This window comes from Haemaphysalis longicornis, unplaced genomic scaffold, assembly GCF_048455015.1.
Source record: "Haemaphysalis longicornis isolate Haplotype H1 unplaced genomic scaffold, Haemaphysalis longicornis Haplotype H1 scaffold_4, whole genome shotgun sequence".
Lineage (NCBI taxonomy): Eukaryota > Metazoa > Arthropoda > Arachnida > Ixodida > Ixodidae > Haemaphysalis > Haemaphysalis longicornis.
The window spans coordinates 116366634-116387122 of NW_027526361.1; the positions used below are offsets into that span (position 1 = coordinate 116366634).

Here is a 20489-nt window from a genome sequence, read left to right on the forward strand (position 1 = left end):
TCTTATTTATTTTGGAATACACGGCACGCCGTCCAGTAACATAACACAATGTTTGAAAAGTGTAAGACAACCGACAGTTTTAAGTTAGAAAAAATTACGTTTAATATAGATTACGGAACGACACGTCCAGGCCGGAAAAGTATTCTGCTCGTGGACTGCCCAAATTAATGCAGTTACATCTTTGGTAGCTGAAAAAAGGTAAGTGCGTTATTAGCAATCAAAACTAAAGTAACATTCCCGTGTTGACACCGCAATATTATGCGGCAACGGAAAAAGAAACGTCTAAGTGTGTTGAAAATCAGCCTAACTAAAGAGGGAACGGGTATTCAACGTGTGTTAGATCACTTCCATTGCTCTTACTGATAGCACAGCGTGTTTCACCACCGTGCGACACCACGCGCTACAACCAGCCGGCCTATCGCATTGGTTTGACTAGTCTGAAGAACCAAAGGAGCTCGAAATGATCATGCGTGCGGCACTTTTTTCTACCGTATAGAGACAACATCGATGCCTTGAAGCTTACTAATTCGTGGAAGACACTTATGTAATGTCCCGTAAACTACAAATTCTCGTGGGAAGGCATTTCAAATACTTAGAGTTAGTGCGCTCTTTTCGAAGTGAGCCAAATCCGCAAGCCGAAACTAAGCAAAATAAAACTGCAGTGACAAGAAAAATTTGCCACCCTTTCCCTAGAAAAGAGGTTCTAACAAAATAAGTCAGATAACGCCTTACAAACGTGTAGGCAGATCGTACTTCGTGTCGAAAATGAGCCTGATACTGCTGTAGTACGGATCGAAATGAGCCAAATTCATTTGCTCAATGGGAGTTTGCTTTTGGCTTGGATGATCATGCTGTTTCAAGGGTATTATCTGGAGTTCTTTTGCCTTTCGGAGTTGGCTTCTTATTGATTCCGACTTCAATTAGTGATCGGCGAAAGATCAGTTCTTATACGTCAACGACAAAGAGAATAGAAGACAAAATGAAGAAAATAAAACTCAGAGATGTGAGAGAATCATTCCATCCCGTCTCCCCCCGGGATGGAGTAAATCTGGTTATTGTTGTTCTTTTGTTTAGACCCATCTTTGCCATTTTATTTCTTAACTAAATGTTTACCGCTCGCGAGCCATGGCAAATCCCCCCTGTAGGTATGAGCTACTTCATTACGGTGAAGGAGACGAAGAAGACATGACCAGACTTCTTGTCAAGCGTTTCGGAAATTCATGGGAAGACACTGAAGAGATCGCTTACTTAATGAGTGTCTTCAGGCGTGCCCAAAAAAAAATGATCCTCCGGAAGAATTAGAAGAGAGCCGTTCATGCTGCCAAGAAGACTCACGTGCTCTTAATGTATATTTCTAGTGTTTTTGAAGTCCTGCTGCATATTTTTAATGCCTTTTCGACCAAAACTCCATCGTAACTTTCCTTAAAATCAATTTGAATACACTTTTGATAAGAATTCTCCATCCTCTTGAACGTCCAAATTCAATACCAGCTAAATCCGAACTTATCATCCTAAAATAGGTCGAATCCTCCACGTAACTTTGAATTACTTGTCGTCGTACACTTCTCCTAGCTGACATTTAAAACACCTCATATAACAGCTGTGAGATCGTTGCATTTAGGTCCGGTAACAAACTTTCGCTTTTATCTCAAATCGCGTTCAGGTGGATTTGACTAATTTTGGAGAAAAAAACTTCTTCAATTTATTGACAAGGAAGACAGTTGTTCTGAAGCACATGTTTGTTCCCACATGCAGCACATTCAAAAGCCACCTCATTTCCTGCACAAACACATATGGCGCTAACCATGGTACGGGAAAAACAGATGGTGCGGAAAACCACGCGCTCTGAACAACACAAATGCTTTTTTTCTGGTAGGATGTCATCAGACTCACATAACGGGTCCCCAGAGTTCATGGCAGTCGCTTTCATTGGCTCCCAAAGTTGATGGAAACCAGTTAGCGTGATCCCCAAGACAACCGGTAAATATCGCACGTACTCCAGTGCTGACATATACATCCTACCCTCAAAAAGGTAAACGCCTATTTTTATAGCTACACGTTTCCTGTAGCAAAACGCAGATGTTCGGCCTCTGCAACAAAGCTCACAGCGGGACTTCCTAGATAATAATGTGCTTCACTTTGTCGCATAGCAGGTTTACCACTGATCGAACCACGTTTGCTGGAGGATTCAGCCGACGAGCCCTGCAGTTTTTCTGTACGAGCTTATTTTTGGAAGTGCAAGAGAGAAGGTTGCGATGAATAACAGAAATAAAGTTATTTATGCACGTTAAGCGGAAAGTGATTAACGAGCATCTTAACTATATAAAATCACTTAATCTTGTCCACTAGGCGCAGTGTCAGACGGAACATTGACCAGTTTCAACAGGTGATGTATGTCCTAAGTCACAAGGTGATTATGACATGCTCTGAAATACAAATCGTTATGGCGTCCCCTAGTAGTACGTACAAACTTCGTCCTCACTGCTACATAGTGTTTGCGGTACATGTGGTACATGTCATCTTCCGCATTGACATGTAGCCCACACCCGCTTCTCGCCTTTTTCAGGCGCGGTACAAGCATTGGATCTGGCTCCTAATTTCAGTGTTTCGGTTAAATAAAGAAGTTAGTGCAACGACGGTCTCCTTCAAAAAGCAGTCCCTGTACTAGTGAGGAAATTCATGAGTTACTAAGTGTTCGAAGGCAAAATTGTAAGCAGTTCTCCTCGTTACAAAATGGGGGCCGTATCAAAAAGAGTTCGTTCACATGTGAGCAAATAAATATACGTCTTAACGACCTGCGTTTTCGCCCATTGCTTCAAAAAGGCTCTTATTGTGAAATTTTTTTCTGCAAGCATAAGGGACGCAAGTTATCCGGCTCGCTGAGCTTTCTGTGTGGTATTACGTTCATAATCAAACTTGCTTTTATTTTTTTCATAAAGAAACTACTGCGCCTTCAGTGTTATACGGGATTACTGAGTGTCTTCGTACCTAACTCTTTCTCTGTGCAGTCTTCACAGGTGACAATGAAGGCTTCTCACGTATTAGCGTCGCCAGTGCCCTGGTTGTTTTTGATTTGTCAGCCAATTATTCAAGCAACGCCTGGCAGTAACGCCAACGGGGAAAATGGGTACGGCGAAGCTCTCTATCTGACACCCCTCATCGACGCCGGCAAGATTGAAGAAGCGCGTGCTCGAAGTAAAACTGGCAGGATCGGTGGGGACGACTTGGAGAATGTGCTCAGTTACTCGGGCTACCTGACCGTCAACAGGGAGCTCAACAGCAATCTCTTCTTCTGGTTCGTACCTGCGCTTGTGAGTAAACGCCTTTCATGAGTGCATAGACACAATTACACTAACCCGGGGTGAGGCACGTCTTATTTGTGCACGGGCAATAGCAGGTTGGAAGAGTTGTGAAGCCAATTTTTTATGTTCCTTCGTGATTGCTTTTATCGATGCCTAATGGCCTCGCGAACCCGAAGCAGCACTTTTAATACTTCAGCGCGCTATAATTAATTATATCGAACGGCATGAAAATCGTCTGTTTCGGTTTTTAGCGCTTCCAGCCCAGAGGGCGCGCCTGGCAGAACAACGGTATGACCTCACCGTTACGCGCAAACGTCAAAGCACTGCGGTGGCCGGTGGAGGCGATATCGACCGTCCCGCATCAGATCAGAAGAATGCGCTGCCTGAAGGCGTTAGGCCTACCATTGTGGCGGAAAATTCTGCACCGGTTTCAAGCAAAGTCCCGATGGCGACTTGTGTTGCGATTATGGGCTTTATTATCGGCTCCTTTTTCGAGTGCGGTACTTTATTTTTGGCAAGATTGCCTTTCTGGGAAGCGGTTATGCCTGTAGTTCTGGCTACGTGCATCAGTTAGTGAACGCGCCAGAGCCCAGTCGCCGCTCGCCAGGCCGCACGTTTGAAGGGACGTCACGAGTTTCTGACGAGCGTTGGGGGCACACGGCCACGCACTTCTTTTCATTACCACGGATTCATGCCACGCCTTTGTTTATTTGCTGCGCGCCTCTCCGCGTGCTGTACCGTCGGCGCGATGAATGAGATAAAATTCAAGTATATTCCGCGCGTCGCAGGCCGCCCATATTTCAGCCAGGGTATTCTGCCGAGTAAATGAAGCGAACTGTGTAATAATATTAACACCTTAAATTGGTGTCAGTACCCCTTTAAAATAAAAGGAGACCTCAGATAGACTGCCTTTTCAGGAGTAGAGCAAATCAGAAATCCCTACGTTTGACGTTCTGCAGGAAGAGTGAGTTGGAAATCCTCCCATGTTGTTCCTGAGCATACCCATGCGGTACGCGTCAGCCGTTAAGTTACGGGCACAGGTTTGTGAACGGTTTCTGTGAGCCTGAGATGAGAAATGTTTGGCGCTGATTTACACATTTGTCAGTGTAAAATTTCCTCTTGTCAGAAGGGCCAAGCGAGAGCCTCGAACGTAAGCGATTCTTCACCTTTTGGTAACTTCCGAACTAATATTATGGGCACCTATTTCGTTCCCAATGAACTAGAAATGCATAGTGCTTTTCTTTGAAGAACCCTAATGCCAGAAGTTTGAACCACCACCATGAGTAGTTACTGCACAGGTGTGGCAGTTGCAGAATGCCTGCCTTCTTGTAGCCAAAAAACCTCATGCATGAAGGAGGAGAAGGGGCTCCAAGAGTTTTGCTAAAAGGCCTTCTTCGCTAAAAATGGCACTTTTGGTAACCACAGCTGTCGGGCTGCCCCTCCCGCTCATGCAATTCGCCTCAATAGAAAGCCCACTTGCCGCCGCAAACCATATAGGCGCTGGTGACTGTCGTTATCTTTTATTCACACAAAAAGCGCTTCAAGAGCAGCAAAAGTGAATTTATGAACTATTTTGGGTGTCATATGAACTTTCCATAATTGTTACGGGCATTGCCTCGTGAGTGCAGATAGCGAAAGTCCCTTCGGTACATGTACTTTAAACTTTAAACTGGCAAATGGTGGCCGACGTTCTTTCACCACGATTTTAAGAAAGCTACCAAGGGGAGGGGGAGCGGAGATTAGAAGTGGAAAGCCAGTGGCCTATTGAGACACTGTCTGCGTTGCTAAATTGTGGAAAACTATGCAAGACATAAGAATACGAAGGAAGAAGAAACAATTCACGAAAGCACGAAAGTTCATGCCTGTAGTGAGCTTGTTGTCAGTTATCAATAGAAACTGTAGTATACTTTCGGTACTCCTGTGGTAACGAATGAGCTACCTATGTATTTCTTAGAAGTCAAAACTTCGCTTCATTTTGTCAACGTTTCCTTCGATAACTTTGCCAATGTTATATATTAATATCACTAATTTATAATCACAGGAGCGGCCGGACAAGGCACCAGTGTTAGCCTGGCTCCAAGGAGGCCCCGGATCATCGTCTTTAGTCGGATTCTTCGCCGAACACGGACCGTACATGCTGCCCAACGATGACTCCCTGAAGCCTGTACGACGAAATGTAACGTGGGTAAAACACTTCTCTATGCTATACGTCGACGAACCAGTGGGCGCCGGGTTCAGCTTCACCGACTCGGACGAAGGGTACGCACGAAACCTCACTGACGTCGGACGGGACATGGTCGAGTTCCTGCAGCAGTTTTTTCAGCTCTTTCAGGATTACTCGCAAAACGACTTTTATGTCACTGGCGAATCTTTTGGCGGTAAGTGGCATCAAATAACTTTCAGTCAAGTAACCATGCATAATGCCCTGCGGTCTGAACATACAAATACAGATATACAGATGTACAAATTATATACAAATATATACAATCTGTATATACAACATACAGATATACAAATTGCCCACACCGTACAAATTGTGTGATGGACAAATAAACAAAAACAGGGCAGTGACTACAAGCACGCTGCCCAAACCCCGCCTTTATCACGAACGCTTCGAAAACAGACTGTCTACCTTTCATGGCTCCACTCTGATAACGCGAAAAAATTTCGAGGGTAAAATACAGTGGCATCCGATATCTCGCACACACCGATGCCTGCCCCTCTCCGGTTCCGTTTAAACTCCAAACGACTGCCAATATATATATATATATATATATATATATATATATATATATATATATATCCTTAATACTAGATCTAGCGTAGCCATCTCAATAGCCAGAAAGTGCCTCGCGTTGCTTCTAAAAACTAGACATCTGCCATTTACGATTAGAAGTAAAAAGACCTGTAACAAATAATTTTCATATACACCAAAAAGAAACGGAAAAAAGGGAATGCAATGAAGTTAGAAAGCATCAAGAAAGCACAAATACAAAAGCACGGGTGACGAAAACATGTAGCGGAAAGCTATTACGAAAACAGCGCGGCTGATTCGCTCTCATAAATCTGTAAAAGTTTCTTCGGGTGGCTTAGCAGTGTGCATTTTCAGAAATTTATTTATTTTTCTATGTTCTACAAAAAAAAACTGCTCTTGAAGTGGTTTTCGTGTTATAGGCATATTACGAGAAATTCGGACATGTCCCTCGTCCCGTGCCACTGGCGTAATTATTGCTTTTGTGTCATTTTGTTAAGTTGGTGTTGTATCTACATCGTTTTTGTGTCTTCGAGTGGAATTCATAAAAAAACCTTTCTCTGTCGACACAATTCTTCAGCAAGGAGGCAGGTAGTTCGTGCACGTCACCAGAGCCAATAGATAAGTCGTATACTTTACCTCAGCCTTTTCCTTCTTATGTAGCGCCATTTCGGTATGGTGCGATGCATTTCGCTCAGTTTGTGGGTATGCGCCCTAAGGTCTTACGGGGAGTGTCTTGCTATACGTTATCAAAAATACAGTGTAAACGACGCCACACGCATAAGGTCTCGGGTTGTCGATTTTTTCGTGTGTGCGCTGCCTTGACCTCTGTTTTTTGAGGATATATATCTCTGCCTCGAGACAATTTTTGCATTCTTTCATTACCTCCTGATCTGCATCAACATATTATTTTCTGCGATAATTGTTCCCCCGCACGAGTTCCAGGTTTACACAAAACGTGCTTGCAAAAAGGGTACTACGCCAAATTCAAGAATTTCATAAATATGTTGTTTTCGAGGTCTATCAAGACTAGGTTACGGGATAACGCCATGGCTCGGCTCTTGGACAGCAAAAGTAAAGCTAGTTAAGCCACCAATACTCTGTAAAACGGCTTCCCCACCAAACAATATTACAGCAGTGCAACATGCATGGCAACGCCACTGCCGCAGTGACATTACTACAGGGAACACCACTTGCATAACAACAATACGGACACCTAGATCGCCCGTTTAGCTGCGGTGTGGAGTGCACCTGAGGGAAATGCCCAATACAGGGCACACGGAAAGGCTAGCGAGTGGGCAAGAACAGCAGCAGGCAACAGGAGGCTCACTTTGTTTGCAGTCTCTTTTGCGGTGTCACTCTCTCCGCTATCGCAGGCAGCTGTGTCCACGTGCTCTCTCCACATTTTTTGTGCTCTGCCCCCTCTGGTGATATGCGCGAATCCCTTGACACAGCCACGGGGCTGTGCTGATGGAGCTGCGTGATGCCCCATCCATTGCTCACGCTATAAAATCGCTTAGCGCGTCTGTTTTTATTGCTTTGCCGGTGCCGTAACTAAACATTCCAGCCGTGGGAACGCGTTGCAGGACTGTACTGTAGAACCAAGAAGAATTTTTCCTAGCAACAAAATAGCCCCGTTTGGAAGAAGACGACCGTCTCCGTTTTTTCGGAAGTCCAGTGCCATATCTCTGCGCAGGAAGCCGCTGGCTTCCGTGGAGAACAGACACAATTACATTCGTCAACGTTTTCTTTGCGTCCTATAAAAGACTTTAAGTCCGTTATCGGTCATTTCTGACAAAATCAATCGCTTATCTCGCTGCTTTATATGAAATCTAAGTGCTTTCCGAGTTTTTCTTCATGACCAATTTTAAACAGTACGTAAAATGTCAACATGAAGATATATATCTATGTTGCCAGCAGAACGCATAACGGAGCATTGATGCTCTATACTTAGCCCAATACAAGGAATACAAGTAGTCGTCACGTCATCAACGTTAAAATGGCCCATTAATTAAGCAAAGGATCCTTAAAGGGGCCATGCAGACAAAACACAAGTTTGGTTCATTCGACAGATTGCCTCGTTAGAATCATATTTACACCACTTTTAACGTACACTTCGCTCAAATAAGCTATATAATTAGGAAAAAAGGGAATGGCCTAGCGACCCACTGGCTCATTTCCCGCAACAGAACCTATGATGTGATATGTGCCCGGCGGTGAGATTGGCTGAGGCCGACAAACGCAAACGCAAATTAAACACGGCTTATACGCTTGCTGCACGAGCTATTTGCGCTTAAATGGAATGCATATTTATTTTAGAGCAGTAAGAATGGTGCGGTAAACAATGAAAGTTATGAACGTGCACGTAGGCATAGAAGTACCGATGCGCACTGCTGTTGGTACTTGGCGCACTATGCTTGTGTTAGCTGCACAGCACTCCGGCACTTTGTAGTTATCTTACACGACACCGCCGATTGGCGTAAGTCGCGTTGTGTTACGTGAACCTGTATGCGAAGTATACCCTATGTTTCACGAACGAAACAATTACTTTTACAGAACCAAAAACAAGCCAGGCGCAAATACGGTCAAAAACAAAGCAATGGCGGACAACGGTCTGTTCAGGAGTAGGGTTGCGCCATCTTGGAGGAATAACGGCAAGCGAAGCTGCAGAGCCGATTGAAGCAGTGGAAGTTTGTTTGAATACGCGCACATATGACGTCATTGCTGACGTACCGAAAACACATAATTTGGTGGGAAAATCAAAATTTTAACCTAAATTGATTAAGCTCTCGGTGAATACGGCATCATTTGGTGCCGGGCCAGCGCTGGGGGCACTATAAAACACTAAATGTTTCGCATAAAACAAACTTATAATTTGTCTGCATGGCCCCTTTCAGAAAGATCGTTTAGTTATGAGTTATTTTATGTGAAGTTCCCGTTTCTTGCGTGCAATCCACTTAAAAATTCTTGAAAAGTCATGTTCAGATACCTAAGAAACATCTATAATCTCTTCCAGTGAAATCTTTCTTGATGGTGGCACGCTATCTGTTTCGCCACAAATTTTGTATTATTGAAGCTCAAAAAATCCCCTTAAGGGGGAATCACCTGATCAAATTCCTATGGTAGTTACTAATTCATCACCCAAAGGCTTAAAACCCGCGGAGTACCCATGCCAAAAGTTTTATAAATCCATATAAATGTTCCCAACGGGCTCGTTTGCTTCTGTTCGAAATATCTCTCTTCGTCCCTGAAATAAATGGTAACCAAGAAACGCATTTTGGATTATCTAGTTTTCACTAGATGGCGCTGGCTGTCTAGCAAGCAAAAGATTTATTTCTTTATTTCAGTACAGAAGTGACATATTTCTAAAATCAGCAACCTAGGCCGTTAGGAACATCTCTATGTACTTGTAAGTCCTGTCGTATAGGTGCACGACGGTTTTGAAGCCCTTCAGTCATGAAGTAGTACGCCCCATAAGAATGTTAGCAGGTGAGTGCCCCTTAAGGTACGGTAACATTACCGCACGATAAGTACTTCCTTTCTTTGCAAAACATACAAAAAGTTGGCGAGACAGTCTAACAGTTGCTGCCTCTTATACGTTCATTTTGGTGCTGCGTCTTGCAGGAAAGTTCGTGCCGGCCACTGCTTTCGCAATCCACGAGGCGAAAGACTCGCTTCGCGCCAACATCAATCTCAAGGGCATCGCGTACGGTAACGGATTCACCGACCCGGTCATCCAGCTTGACATTAGCAACCACATATATCAGCTTGGACTTTTCGACCGCCAGCAGGCTGCGTACTTCAATCAAAAGTATAACGTCACGAAAAACTACATCAACGATGGTCGTTATACCGATGCCTTCTTCGTCATCAATGAGCTCATGTTCGCTCTTCCCAACGAATACTACAATCCACCATCGACGTATTTTGGGAATGTCACTGGCTACGAAAGTTATTACAATGTCCTTCTTATTAAGGATCCTGCCATAACGGATTCATTTAAAGGCTTCGTCCAGACAGTATCGGTGAGGCAAGCCCTTCATGTGGGATCGAACGCTTTCCATGACCGATCAAGTGTCATCACACACATGATCGGTGATCTGATGAATAGTGCCAAGCCTTATATGCATGTTTTAATGGACAACTACAAAGTCCTCCTTTACAGCGGTCAGCTTGATATTGTTGTGCCTTACACAGGCACAGAGGAATTTCTCGCTACCATACCCTGGTCGGGTGCCAAAGAGCTGGAGGCAGCTTCAAGACGAATTTGGCGGCCACAGTCGATTACCAACGGGTCCAAAGGGAGTTCGAACGGTGTGTATGGCTATAGCCGATCAGCGGAAAAGTTTAGACTGGTGATGGTCCGCAACGCAGGTCACTACGTTCCTCTGGATCAGCCGGAGCCCTCTCTGGACATGATGACGAGGTTTATCAACGATTTACCCTTCAGCGACGAAGAGATTGCGAACAACACCAGTTCCTCTTAGTGCTTGACATAATACCTTTATATACCAGCGGAAAAAACAGTTAAACGGAGAATTGTTGAGAAAAAACGGCACTTTAGCGCCGACATGCCGCATACTAACCCTGTTTGCAAGTATCATTAAAGTCTTGTTTACTTGCTCAACCTGAAAGTCGTACAAAGCTCAAGTGTGCAACTTCTTTCTGTACTGCACCTACGTATTTTTATTTATTTATTTATTTATTTATTTATTTATTTTATTCTAAAGGCCAAGGGCATTACAGAGGGGAATGAGGACTGATGTAGAAGCAGCAATACAACAAAAAATGAAACAAGTGCAGCAGCAACAACAACAGTACAGTTTCACTGACACCTTGCATCACATTGATGATAATGCAGCGCGGAAGCGTTCGCTGTCTTGGATGTCAGCAAGTGGTCCGGGAAGGTGGTTCCATTCGCTCGATGTACGAGGAATGAATGATTGAAAGCACGTGTTAGGCAAGTCATAACGCCTACTTTGTGAGTGCGATCAGTGCGGACTAAACATAGGAACGTGGGGGAATGAGGGCTGCGCGCAAAAAAGAATTGTGGTAATAAATTTTATGAAACAAGATGAGCCGATCGAGCAGCCACATGTGGTAAGTGCAAGGAATTTTTCATTGATGTAACACTAGCTGTCGTGCTGTAGTTCTGGAGGATTAAACAAGCGGTGTCGTTTTGGACTAGTTATAATGATTTATTCAGAGTTTCAGAGCTTGAATCCCAAATACATGCGGCGTAATCAAGTTTAGGCTGAACTAAAGTTTTCTATAGCAGTGTTTTCAATCAGACGGGTGCGGAACGGAAATTATGACTTAAGTATCCTAGCATGCGAATATAGTTTAAATTATGATTATAGTTTAGTGACGAAGTAATTTTCTCCAGAGAATGGGAAAAGAAACGATGACGATCGGGCAGGTTGAAAGTACGCAGCCTGTACCTTTCACTGTAACATAAAAGCTGGGACAATTTATGTAACACAAACAACACATTGACAAAATAAGAGTGCGGGTATAATAAGGCGTTGTTCTATTTTGGTTGTCGTTACTAGATGCATGATAACACAAAGGAAGTTTTTAGCTCGCACCAAACTGATTACTAACTACAAGCGTGGTAATTACGGCGCCATTAGCAATGAACTTAAGCGATTTTATTCTTCGTTCCGTAAAACCTGCGAAACACGCAGTCCTGATGCTAACTGAGAATTGTACAAAAATAAACTTTTAAGCTTCAACATTAAATTTATTCCTAGCCTACTTGTTAAATCTATTTCTAACAACCCATGGTTTAATAACTGCCTAAAACGCCTTCGGAATAGAAAAAAAACGCCTCTACAGATCAGCCAAATCAAAAATTGAACAACTAGCCTGGGACCGTTACCAGTCATGTGTGACTCAATACGTTAAAGAAATAGCCGATGCCAAAGAAAAATTCCTTTCAACGAACCCACAATTCATACTGAAAACTAACCCTAACAAGTTCTGGCGCTTACGGCCCCCTAAGTCGAAGACTAATCAACTTGAACTCACAAACCCGGACGGTCAACCCATAGACAGTGGTAATTGTACTACATTTCTCAACCACTACGTTACATCTGTGTCCCATCCCACTAACAACGCATCCATCACGGCTAAATCATACAGACAATCCAGTGCACAGCGCGACATTCAAATTAGTCCTAAAGGTATAGCCTAAATAAATTTAACATCATCTGATTTAACAACCTGAAGTTTAACCTGAAATTTAACAACCAGAAGTTAACATCATCTGCCGGTTGCGACGAGATTAACAGTAAGTTACTAGAAAATACTATCCTCGTCTTAAGTGAAATCCTATGTCTAATATTTGATCAATCCTTACGCACAGGCCAGGTTCCAGATGACTGGAAAAAAGAAAAGACAACCCCCGTCTTTAAATCAGGCAATCGTTCTTCACCTGCTAATTACGGCCCTATTTTTCCTACGTGCATATCGTCCAAGCTTCTAGAACACATAATAGCATCTCATGTCATGAATAATCTAGAAAGCATGAATTTCTTTTTCCTATACCAGCATGGATTTTGGAAATTTTACTCGTGCGAAACACAGTTCGCTGAGTTTGCGCACGACATTCTAGTTAACATTGATAACAACCTTCAAACGGACGCCATTTTCTTAGACTTTGCAAAGGCATTTGATCGCGTTCTACATAACCACCTGCTCTCAAAATTAACTTGCCTCGGTTTACCTACTAACCTAATAAACTGGATTAAGGACTTCCTTACAGGCCGCATGCAATTCATGTTTGTTAATAACTGCCAATCATCGCTCACTGCTGTTACATCGGGGGTAAAGCAGGGCACCAGTCTATCGCCACTTTTATTTCTAATTTACATACACGATCTGCCAACTAACACAAAAAGCAAACTAAATCTTTTATCGACGCCTGTGTCCTCTACACTGCAATTAAAAGCTTCGATGATAACAGCACCGTACAAGATGACCTTAACACTATCGCTTTATGATGCAATAATTCGCTCATGTCCCTTAACTTATTGAAATGCAAACTAATCTTATTCTCTCGTAAACGCTCCATCACCCACCACACTTACAATATTAATTCTGTACGACTCAAACCTCAAGAAGAGAGCGAGCTAGACGCAGTCGAGCTTACGAGATCGCACTTTGCCTTCCAGCTTTCGCCACCACACAGAAACCGCTTAAACTGGCGTTGCATGACAACCTCACCGAGCTCTTCGAAGCACAACACACCAGTCAAATGGCCCGCCTGTCACTCGCCCCGACAGGCCGGCCTCTCCTCAGGGCATTGGTCCGATCCACACTCAACCCCCATAACGCGCTTCAGCCGCTCCCTCCCCACATCCAAACCATTATCAATGTGTCAACAATTCCACGTCAGATGCATCCCGTCTATTACCCTGGCCGACGCAAAGCTAGAGTGCAACACCTTCAACGGAAGTACTCCTCGACCTGGATGCTCGCTACACCGACGTCGTCCAAACCCCACCATAACCCCGCTCGACCCTGGCAGCCACCGACAACGAGGGTACCAACATTCACCACCCATCGAACCACAATCACCGACTTTCAACAAGCCTGCCGGCATTGCCTCTTGCGTAGAGTACCCCCGGCAGCTTTCAAGGTCTTCAAAGGTATTCCATACTTACCTAGAATCCCCATCGTATGGACTCTGGGACATGACTCACACCGAGTTTTGGGCAGAAACTAGTTACTAGTAACGGGTTTCTGGCAACTAGTTTCTTCTTTCAGTAACTAATTCTAACTGTAACTAGTTACTTTTACGTTTTCACAGAGTAACTGTAACATTAAATACCACTTCTGTTACTTCTTTATACCAAACTGTCCATTATGTACACTCGTTAAAGGCCGACGTACAGTTTGCGCTTTCTACTTTTTCGGACTTTTTTCTCTCAACCTTTCACCTTTCCACAACCCGGCTACTCTCGCACTTGAGGAGAGAAGGTCGCTACGAGGATGGATTATCTTCCCTGCAGAATAGCGAGGTCGGAGGGCGGTCTTAAAGGTGATGTCTGAAACTATTATTTCGTCTTGAGGGTGAAAAAACAAGAAGAAAAAAAAGAAACTGGAAAGTAGAACTCTGAAAAGAGGGGAGCTATCCGATGCCAACCTTGAGAAACAACTTATCCTAAGTTAGGCTGAGTTTTGCAAATAAATTCACCGACACCAAGGGTGCATAAGCAAAAAAAAGTTGATGCAACAAAAGGAGGCGTACACAACTATTGTTTTTGTTGGACTTGAGTGCGCTCCCTTTTAGGCTCCCTTCCTCTGGTGTTTTACCACGTGCAATTGTGGCTACCAGCTCTCCTTCGTACGTTCATACTAAAAAACTCTACCGTTTGGTTAGCGATCTATTACTTAGTTTTATACAGTAACGGAAAGTAACGACCTTACGTTTTAACACTAACTGTAACTGTAAAAAGTTACTTTTAAAAATTCTGCAACTAACTTTACAGTACTGTTACTTTTTTTGGTTTTGGTAACTGTAACTGTAACACTGTTACTTATTGCTGGTACGTGGCCATGACTGCTCACTCCCTGGGAACGAAGCAGCACATGCTGCGGCCCCCAAGCTTCACTTCCGGGCGTTCCCTACAGGGACAGGCTGCTCGCCCTCTACGACGGCCACTCTCCATCCTCTTCCACCCTGCTTCACCGACATCCTATCGCACTACCGCCACACTCACCGCAGGTATTCCCATCCCCATCGTGCCCTCTCCGCCGAAAAATCACCAATTTGTCACCGAATAAATGCCTACACATACTATAACGTCAATATCCCCTCCCACATCTCCCCTTCACCCTTCGAAAATAACTGCCCGGACTGCCAAGTTCTTGCCACCACTGCTGACCTTGTCTTCCTGTGCCCTCAACACCCTGGCCCTCTCCCTTCCCCAACCACCGATTAGGGAGCATGCGCGCTGAACAGCTCGGACATTCCTCAGAAGCGCAGCCTGATCCAGCGGGACCCACGAGCAGCAGCGGGGCGCTGCCTCCGCTTCTCTTTATTTTAACAGCGAAGGTGATGAGCCGATTGTAATTTTTCGTGTCCGCAGTAAAAAATACCAACAAATTGTCGAGCGCGCGCACGTGAGCGCGGGCCCCGCGGCGATCGCTGGGCAGTTAACAAAACAAAGAAAATGCCTAGCGCTACTGTGTGCGTGCCTCGCCCCGACAGCCCAGCGTCCCCTGGGCACATTTGTCAAGCCAGGTATACCTACTTTAGGGAGATTGGCCGAGATTGGCAAAAAAAGCTCCAGCAGACACCAGCCCGGACCTGTCCTTGGTCCGCAAGAGGAAGGGTGCCAGAGGCGGGGTGGCATGGAAGAACACGGGGCAGAACCTCGGGAGCGAGCACTTCATAATCGAGCTGGACCTGCCGGCGTCGGCAGACGAGGTCGGCAGGGGCAAGCGCAAACACAGGCTCACGAACTGGGATCGCTTCCGAGAGGAGAGCGAGGAGCTCGGCGAGGAAATCGCAGACATCGAGAGCTGGTCGGACGCCCTGAAGCGCAAGATCAAGGGAGCGACCACGGATCTGGAGACCGACGAAGAAGTACAGAAAATGGACAGCCGCCTGGCGCACCTGATAGAGGCCAGACAGGCCCTGCAGAGGTGCTGGCGTAAGAACAGAAACAACATGAATCTCAGGACGAAGGCCGCCGAGATCGGCAGGGAGATAGAGCGATACAGTCGCCAGCTGTGCACCCAGCAGTGGCACGCCATCTGCAGAGAGGCGGACGGGCAGCTCCACCAGAGCCGCACATGGAAACTACTGAGGCACTTGCTGGGCGATACCAACAGCAAGAGTTACCAGCAGCACCGACTCGCCCAGATCATGCACTGCGCGACGAAGAAGTTGGGGAAGGAAGATACGTGTAAACGGCTCAACGATAAATATCTCCCTAGCACTCCCAGCGAGAGCCACGGTGACTACAGAGGCCCGAGCAACCCGGACCTGGACCGCGACATTGAGGAGTGGGAGGTCCGCGCGGCGCTGCAGAACCTCAACTGCAAGTCCGCGGCGGGCCCCGACGGGATCACCAACAAAGCCCTGCGAAACCTGGGCGACGGGCCGACAGAAGCGCTGACGGGGTATTTCAACCGATGCTGGCGCGAGGGAAGATTGCGGAGGCAGTGGAAGGCGGCCAAGACAATACTGATACCCAAGCCGGGTAAGCTGCCCGGTATCGAGAACATGCGGCCGATTTCCCTCACGTCGTGTGTCGGGAAAGTCCTGGAGCACGTGTTGAACAGCAGATGGCAGCGGTATCTGGAGGAGAAGGGCCTCTACCCGGACTCGATGCTAGGGTTCCGAGAGAGGCTCAGCACGCAGGACGCAATGATACAACTGCAGCACGAGATACTAGAGCGTCCGACAACGTCGCAGGACAACAGAGCCGTGCTGGGCCTGGACCTGCAGAGTGCTTTCGATAAAGTCAGGCACTCGGCCATATTGGCGCAGGTTTCGGAACTGGGTCTGGGCAAGAGGTCCCACGACTACATCCGCGACTTTCTGTCGCACCGGACGGTGGAACTACAAGCGGGGGACCTGGAGCTGCCGGAGAGAGAACTGAGCAGCGTGGGTACCCCCCAGGGAGCGGTGATCTCGCCGGTGCTGTTCAACCTGGTGATGATCGGGGTGGCCAAACGCCTCTCGGGGATCCCGCAGGTTCGACACACGATATATGCAGACGACATTACGCTGTGGGTCCCCGGAGGGAGCGACGGCCACATCGAGAGTTCGCTGCAGGAGGCGATAGCGGCGATCGAACAGCAGCTCGCGGGCACCGGACTAAAGTACTCCCCGCAAAAGTCCAAGTTGCTGGTGATTCCACCGCCGGGCAGGTACCGCAAGAGAGCCGAGGAAGAGGCGAGTAAGATCAAGTTGTTCACGTGCGATGGGACGGAGATCCCCAGAGTCAGCAAGCTGCGAATGCTCGGGATGCTGCTGGAGGCGAACGGCGGCAACGGAGCCACGGTGGAGAGAGTAATCACAAAGATGGGGATGGCCACCAAACTGATCAAGCGGGTGGCCAACAGATACAGCGGCATGAAGGAGGAGAGCCTGTTGCGGTTGGTGTGGTCCTTCGCCACGAGCCACGTTGCCTACGTGGGCGCCTTTCACCCGTGGAAGCGCAACGAGAGGGACCGCATCAACGCGGCGATCCGCAAGACGTACAAGGCGGCGCTGGGGCTCCTGAACAGCGCCAGTACGCAGAAGCTGCTGGAGCTGGGCGTCCACAACACGCTAGAGGAGATCGGGGAGTCCCAGCGAGCGTCTCAGCTGGAAAGACTGCAGACCACGCGGACCGGAAGAAAGATCCTGAAAAGCTTGGGCCTGGGTCCGAGCAGAAGACTACAGGAGAAGAACGGCCTGCCGGAGGAGGTGCGGAGAAGAGTGCGGGTGCTGCCGCTGCCGCGGAACGTACACCCCGACAGCAACCGAGAACGGCGGGCGGCCAGGGCCAAGGCGCTGGCCGAGATCTACAACGACGACGCCGGGGCCACTTCTTGGACGCGGCGACGTGCCCGGACCGCCCGAACACGTACGTGACCGTAGCGGTGTCGGCCAGGACCGGAGAGACGCGCAGCGCCTGCAGCGTGAGGGTCTCGACCGCCGCGCAGGCGGAAGAGGTCGCGATCGCGCTGGCGCTGGCGGATCCGGAATGTACCACGATCTTGAGTGACTCTAGGACAGCCATATCGGGATATGCGAAGAACGCGGTGTGCGCGCAGGCCGCGAAGATAGCTGGTGGTTCCCGTGCGGGGGGCACGTGCGAGCAGGTCACTTACGTCCGGTGGTTCCCGGCGCACTCGGGGACCGCGACGGGAGCGTACCCGAACCGCAACGAGACTGCGGACGCCGTCGCGCGTGAACTTTCCGGTCGCGCGGCGCCACCCCCCGTCTCACGCACGGAGGGTGAAGAGCCAACGGAGCAAGAACCTCTACTCAACGGTGGAGAAATCCTGCAGTGGTAGAGGCTCGGCAGGAGGGAGCGGCCGCCGCCGCACCCGAGGCTCACCCGAGCCGAAGCCGTCCTGTATAGACAATTGCAGACCGACTCGGTACTGACTCCGGTGTTGGCGCGATACGTGTGCCCCGAGGTATACGTGGACGCAAAGTGTAGTGAGTGTGCGTGTGCGAACGCGACGGTGGCCCACTTGCTGTGGGGTTGTGCGGAACACAGTGCGCGGGGGTATGATGAGAGTCTGCCCCAGGAAGCCACGGACTCGATGAACTCTCACGAGTACGAAACACAGCGAAGGACAATCCAGCGGCTCGAGGCGGAAATGCAAACAAAATGCAAGTTTGGTTCATTAAAAAAATTGCCGCTTTAGAATCATGCTGATACCACTTTTAACATAACCTTCGGTCAAATCAGGTATATAATCGGGGAAAAAAAAGAACGGCCATGCGTCCCACTCATTTCCCGCAACAGAACCTATGATGTCATACCAGCCAGCTCTGCGATTGGTGGAGGCCGGCAAAAGCAGACGCAAATTAGGTAGAGCTTAGAAGCTAGCCTAACGAGCTATTTGCGCTTAAATTTAGGGCACATTCTTTTTACAGCGGTAAGAAGGGGTGACAAACAGTGGAAGTTTCGAAAGCGCACGTAAACATAGAAGCGCCGATGCGTACTGCTGTTCGTACTGCGCGAACTATGCTTGATTTAGATGCGAAGCGCTGCGGCGCTTTGGGGGTGTCTCAGACGACACTGGCCGATTGACGCAAGTGACGGTGTCTTGCGCGACGATATTTGTCGAGCGAGCACCATTTCCATGAGCACTGGTTTGCATGAGCACTTGGTAATTTTATCCTAATGTGTGCAGCCGTGAAAGTTGGCAGCACAAGAGCTTTTTGATGCCCCCGATGTCGACGACACTGCTAATTCTACGGTTCCAGTGTCGGTGTTCGCACACCTCCGCGCCCACGCCATTGACCAATGTCTAGGTCATTTACCATTGACCAACGAAATTCAATGATTCTACCGCGCATTTGACCCGTTTGTATAAAGTGGAATGGCGCGAATCGAGCCTGATCGGCTGCAGAACATTGCTGGGGAAACACAGAGCGCGTTGACCCGCCATGTTGACAGCCCGACTCGTCGCGGGGTCGCCACCGCTCGGCGACGCCTCCGCTAGCCACTTCACTCTAAGCGGTTCAAGCTGTTCGCGGGCTTCGAGTAATGCAGCCTAAAATGCATGCGCTTGGGTTGGGACCAGAAGAAATTTTTAATAAAGCGATATTTCGAGTAAAGCGATTTCGTTATGACCAGGGATTACTGAAGTTAATTTTTCGGGGGTCTTTGCCCTTTATGACCTCGCCTTAATAAAACCCAGCGGTCATCATTGCTCAGCCATACTTGCGCTATCGGCCGAACCCCTTCCTTCCAAAAAACTAAATGCTACTTACTCATTTATTTCTGAACGCTGTAACGATCCCCAGAACGGTATTTCTGTCAAACAAAAAAATTAGAAAAGAAAATTTAGAAATATAAAAATCTTCGTAGACAGTGCCAAGCCCTGAGTGCTTGATTATATTCGGAGATTGAAGAGAGCCTTCAAATTGCTTTATAGGAATCGTAGCGCTAACTCAGGTTTTTCACTTCCAAGCGACCACGACACATTGAAATCATCACATTTTAACGCTAACTTCAAACAACAAAATGGCTGCGTGTCTGCTAGCTACGTTGCGGATGTCGTTGAAAGACAGTGCTCATTTGCGTGTCTGCCAAGGAACTACCTCGTTTCTATCCCGCTGCCGCACCGTTTAAAGGCGTTGATTGACTGGTACCCAAAAAGTACCAGTTCTGGGTATGCAAACAATGTTCCACTAGACATTGTACAAACTTGTTTCTTCTCATTTCTGTTTATTATACCACATTTGTTGTAACAGCCTTTTCTTACTATTTTACTGCATTCTACAGTAAAACACTGTCTTATTGAAATTGCATGTATTAATTACACGCAAACCCTCTAGGTTGTATACCGTCAGGCGCCATCTGTTGCCCATACACCCGCACGGAGCGAGAGCTCGTCAAGCTGTCCACTGCAGCTTTTTCTCTCGCCCCGTCATGTCTTATAAAGAACGTGAAATAAACTCCTATTCTATTCTATTCTATTTTTTTATTTGCTGTCCTAAAAACGATTCACTGTGTATTCCTGCTTTAAAGGATGCTGGTGCTTCCGGTTAGCATGTACTGAGATTTAGCCTAAAATATAGCTGACGTGTCCTTTCAGCTGAATAATGTGGGCGTGCGTGAAACATGCCAGCAATGGTTCTTCCCATGCAGACTTCGTATTCGACCACAACTTTGGCTTCACGGTAAATCAGGTGACAGACTGTCTGTCCGTCCGTCTGTGTCTCTGTCCGTCCCCTTCGTCCGTCCATC

General features: G+C 47.1%; 1 protein-coding gene across 1 annotated transcript; it reads left to right on the forward strand.

Annotated features, from left to right (window-relative positions):
• The first annotated feature begins 1871 nt into the window (after positions 1-1871).
• On the forward strand, positions 1872-10671 carry LOC144179291 (venom serine carboxypeptidase-like). The gene is made up of 4 exons (XM_077707590.1): positions 1872-2032; positions 3009-3311; positions 5344-5680; positions 9679-10671. Exons 2-4 carry the CDS (start codon positions 3024-3026, stop codon positions 10539-10541), a joined length of 1488 nt encoding a protein of 495 aa, XP_077563716.1. The 5' UTR covers positions 1872-2032; positions 3009-3023; the 3' UTR covers positions 10542-10671.
• The last annotated feature ends 9818 nt before the right edge of the window (positions 10672-20489 follow it).

Coding starts and splice junctions, on each gene's coding strand:
- LOC144179291 (XM_077707590.1), top strand. CDS start 3,024: ATGAAGGCTTCTCACGTATTAGCGTCGCCAGTGCCCTGGTTGTTTTTG. Junction 3,312..5,343: donor TCTGGTTCGTACCTGCGCTT/GTGAGTAAACGC, acceptor TTATAATCACAG/GAGCGGCCGGACAAGGCACC. Junction 5,681..9,678: donor CACTGGCGAATCTTTTGGCG/GTAAGTGGCATC, acceptor TGCGTCTTGCAG/GAAAGTTCGTGCCGGCCACT.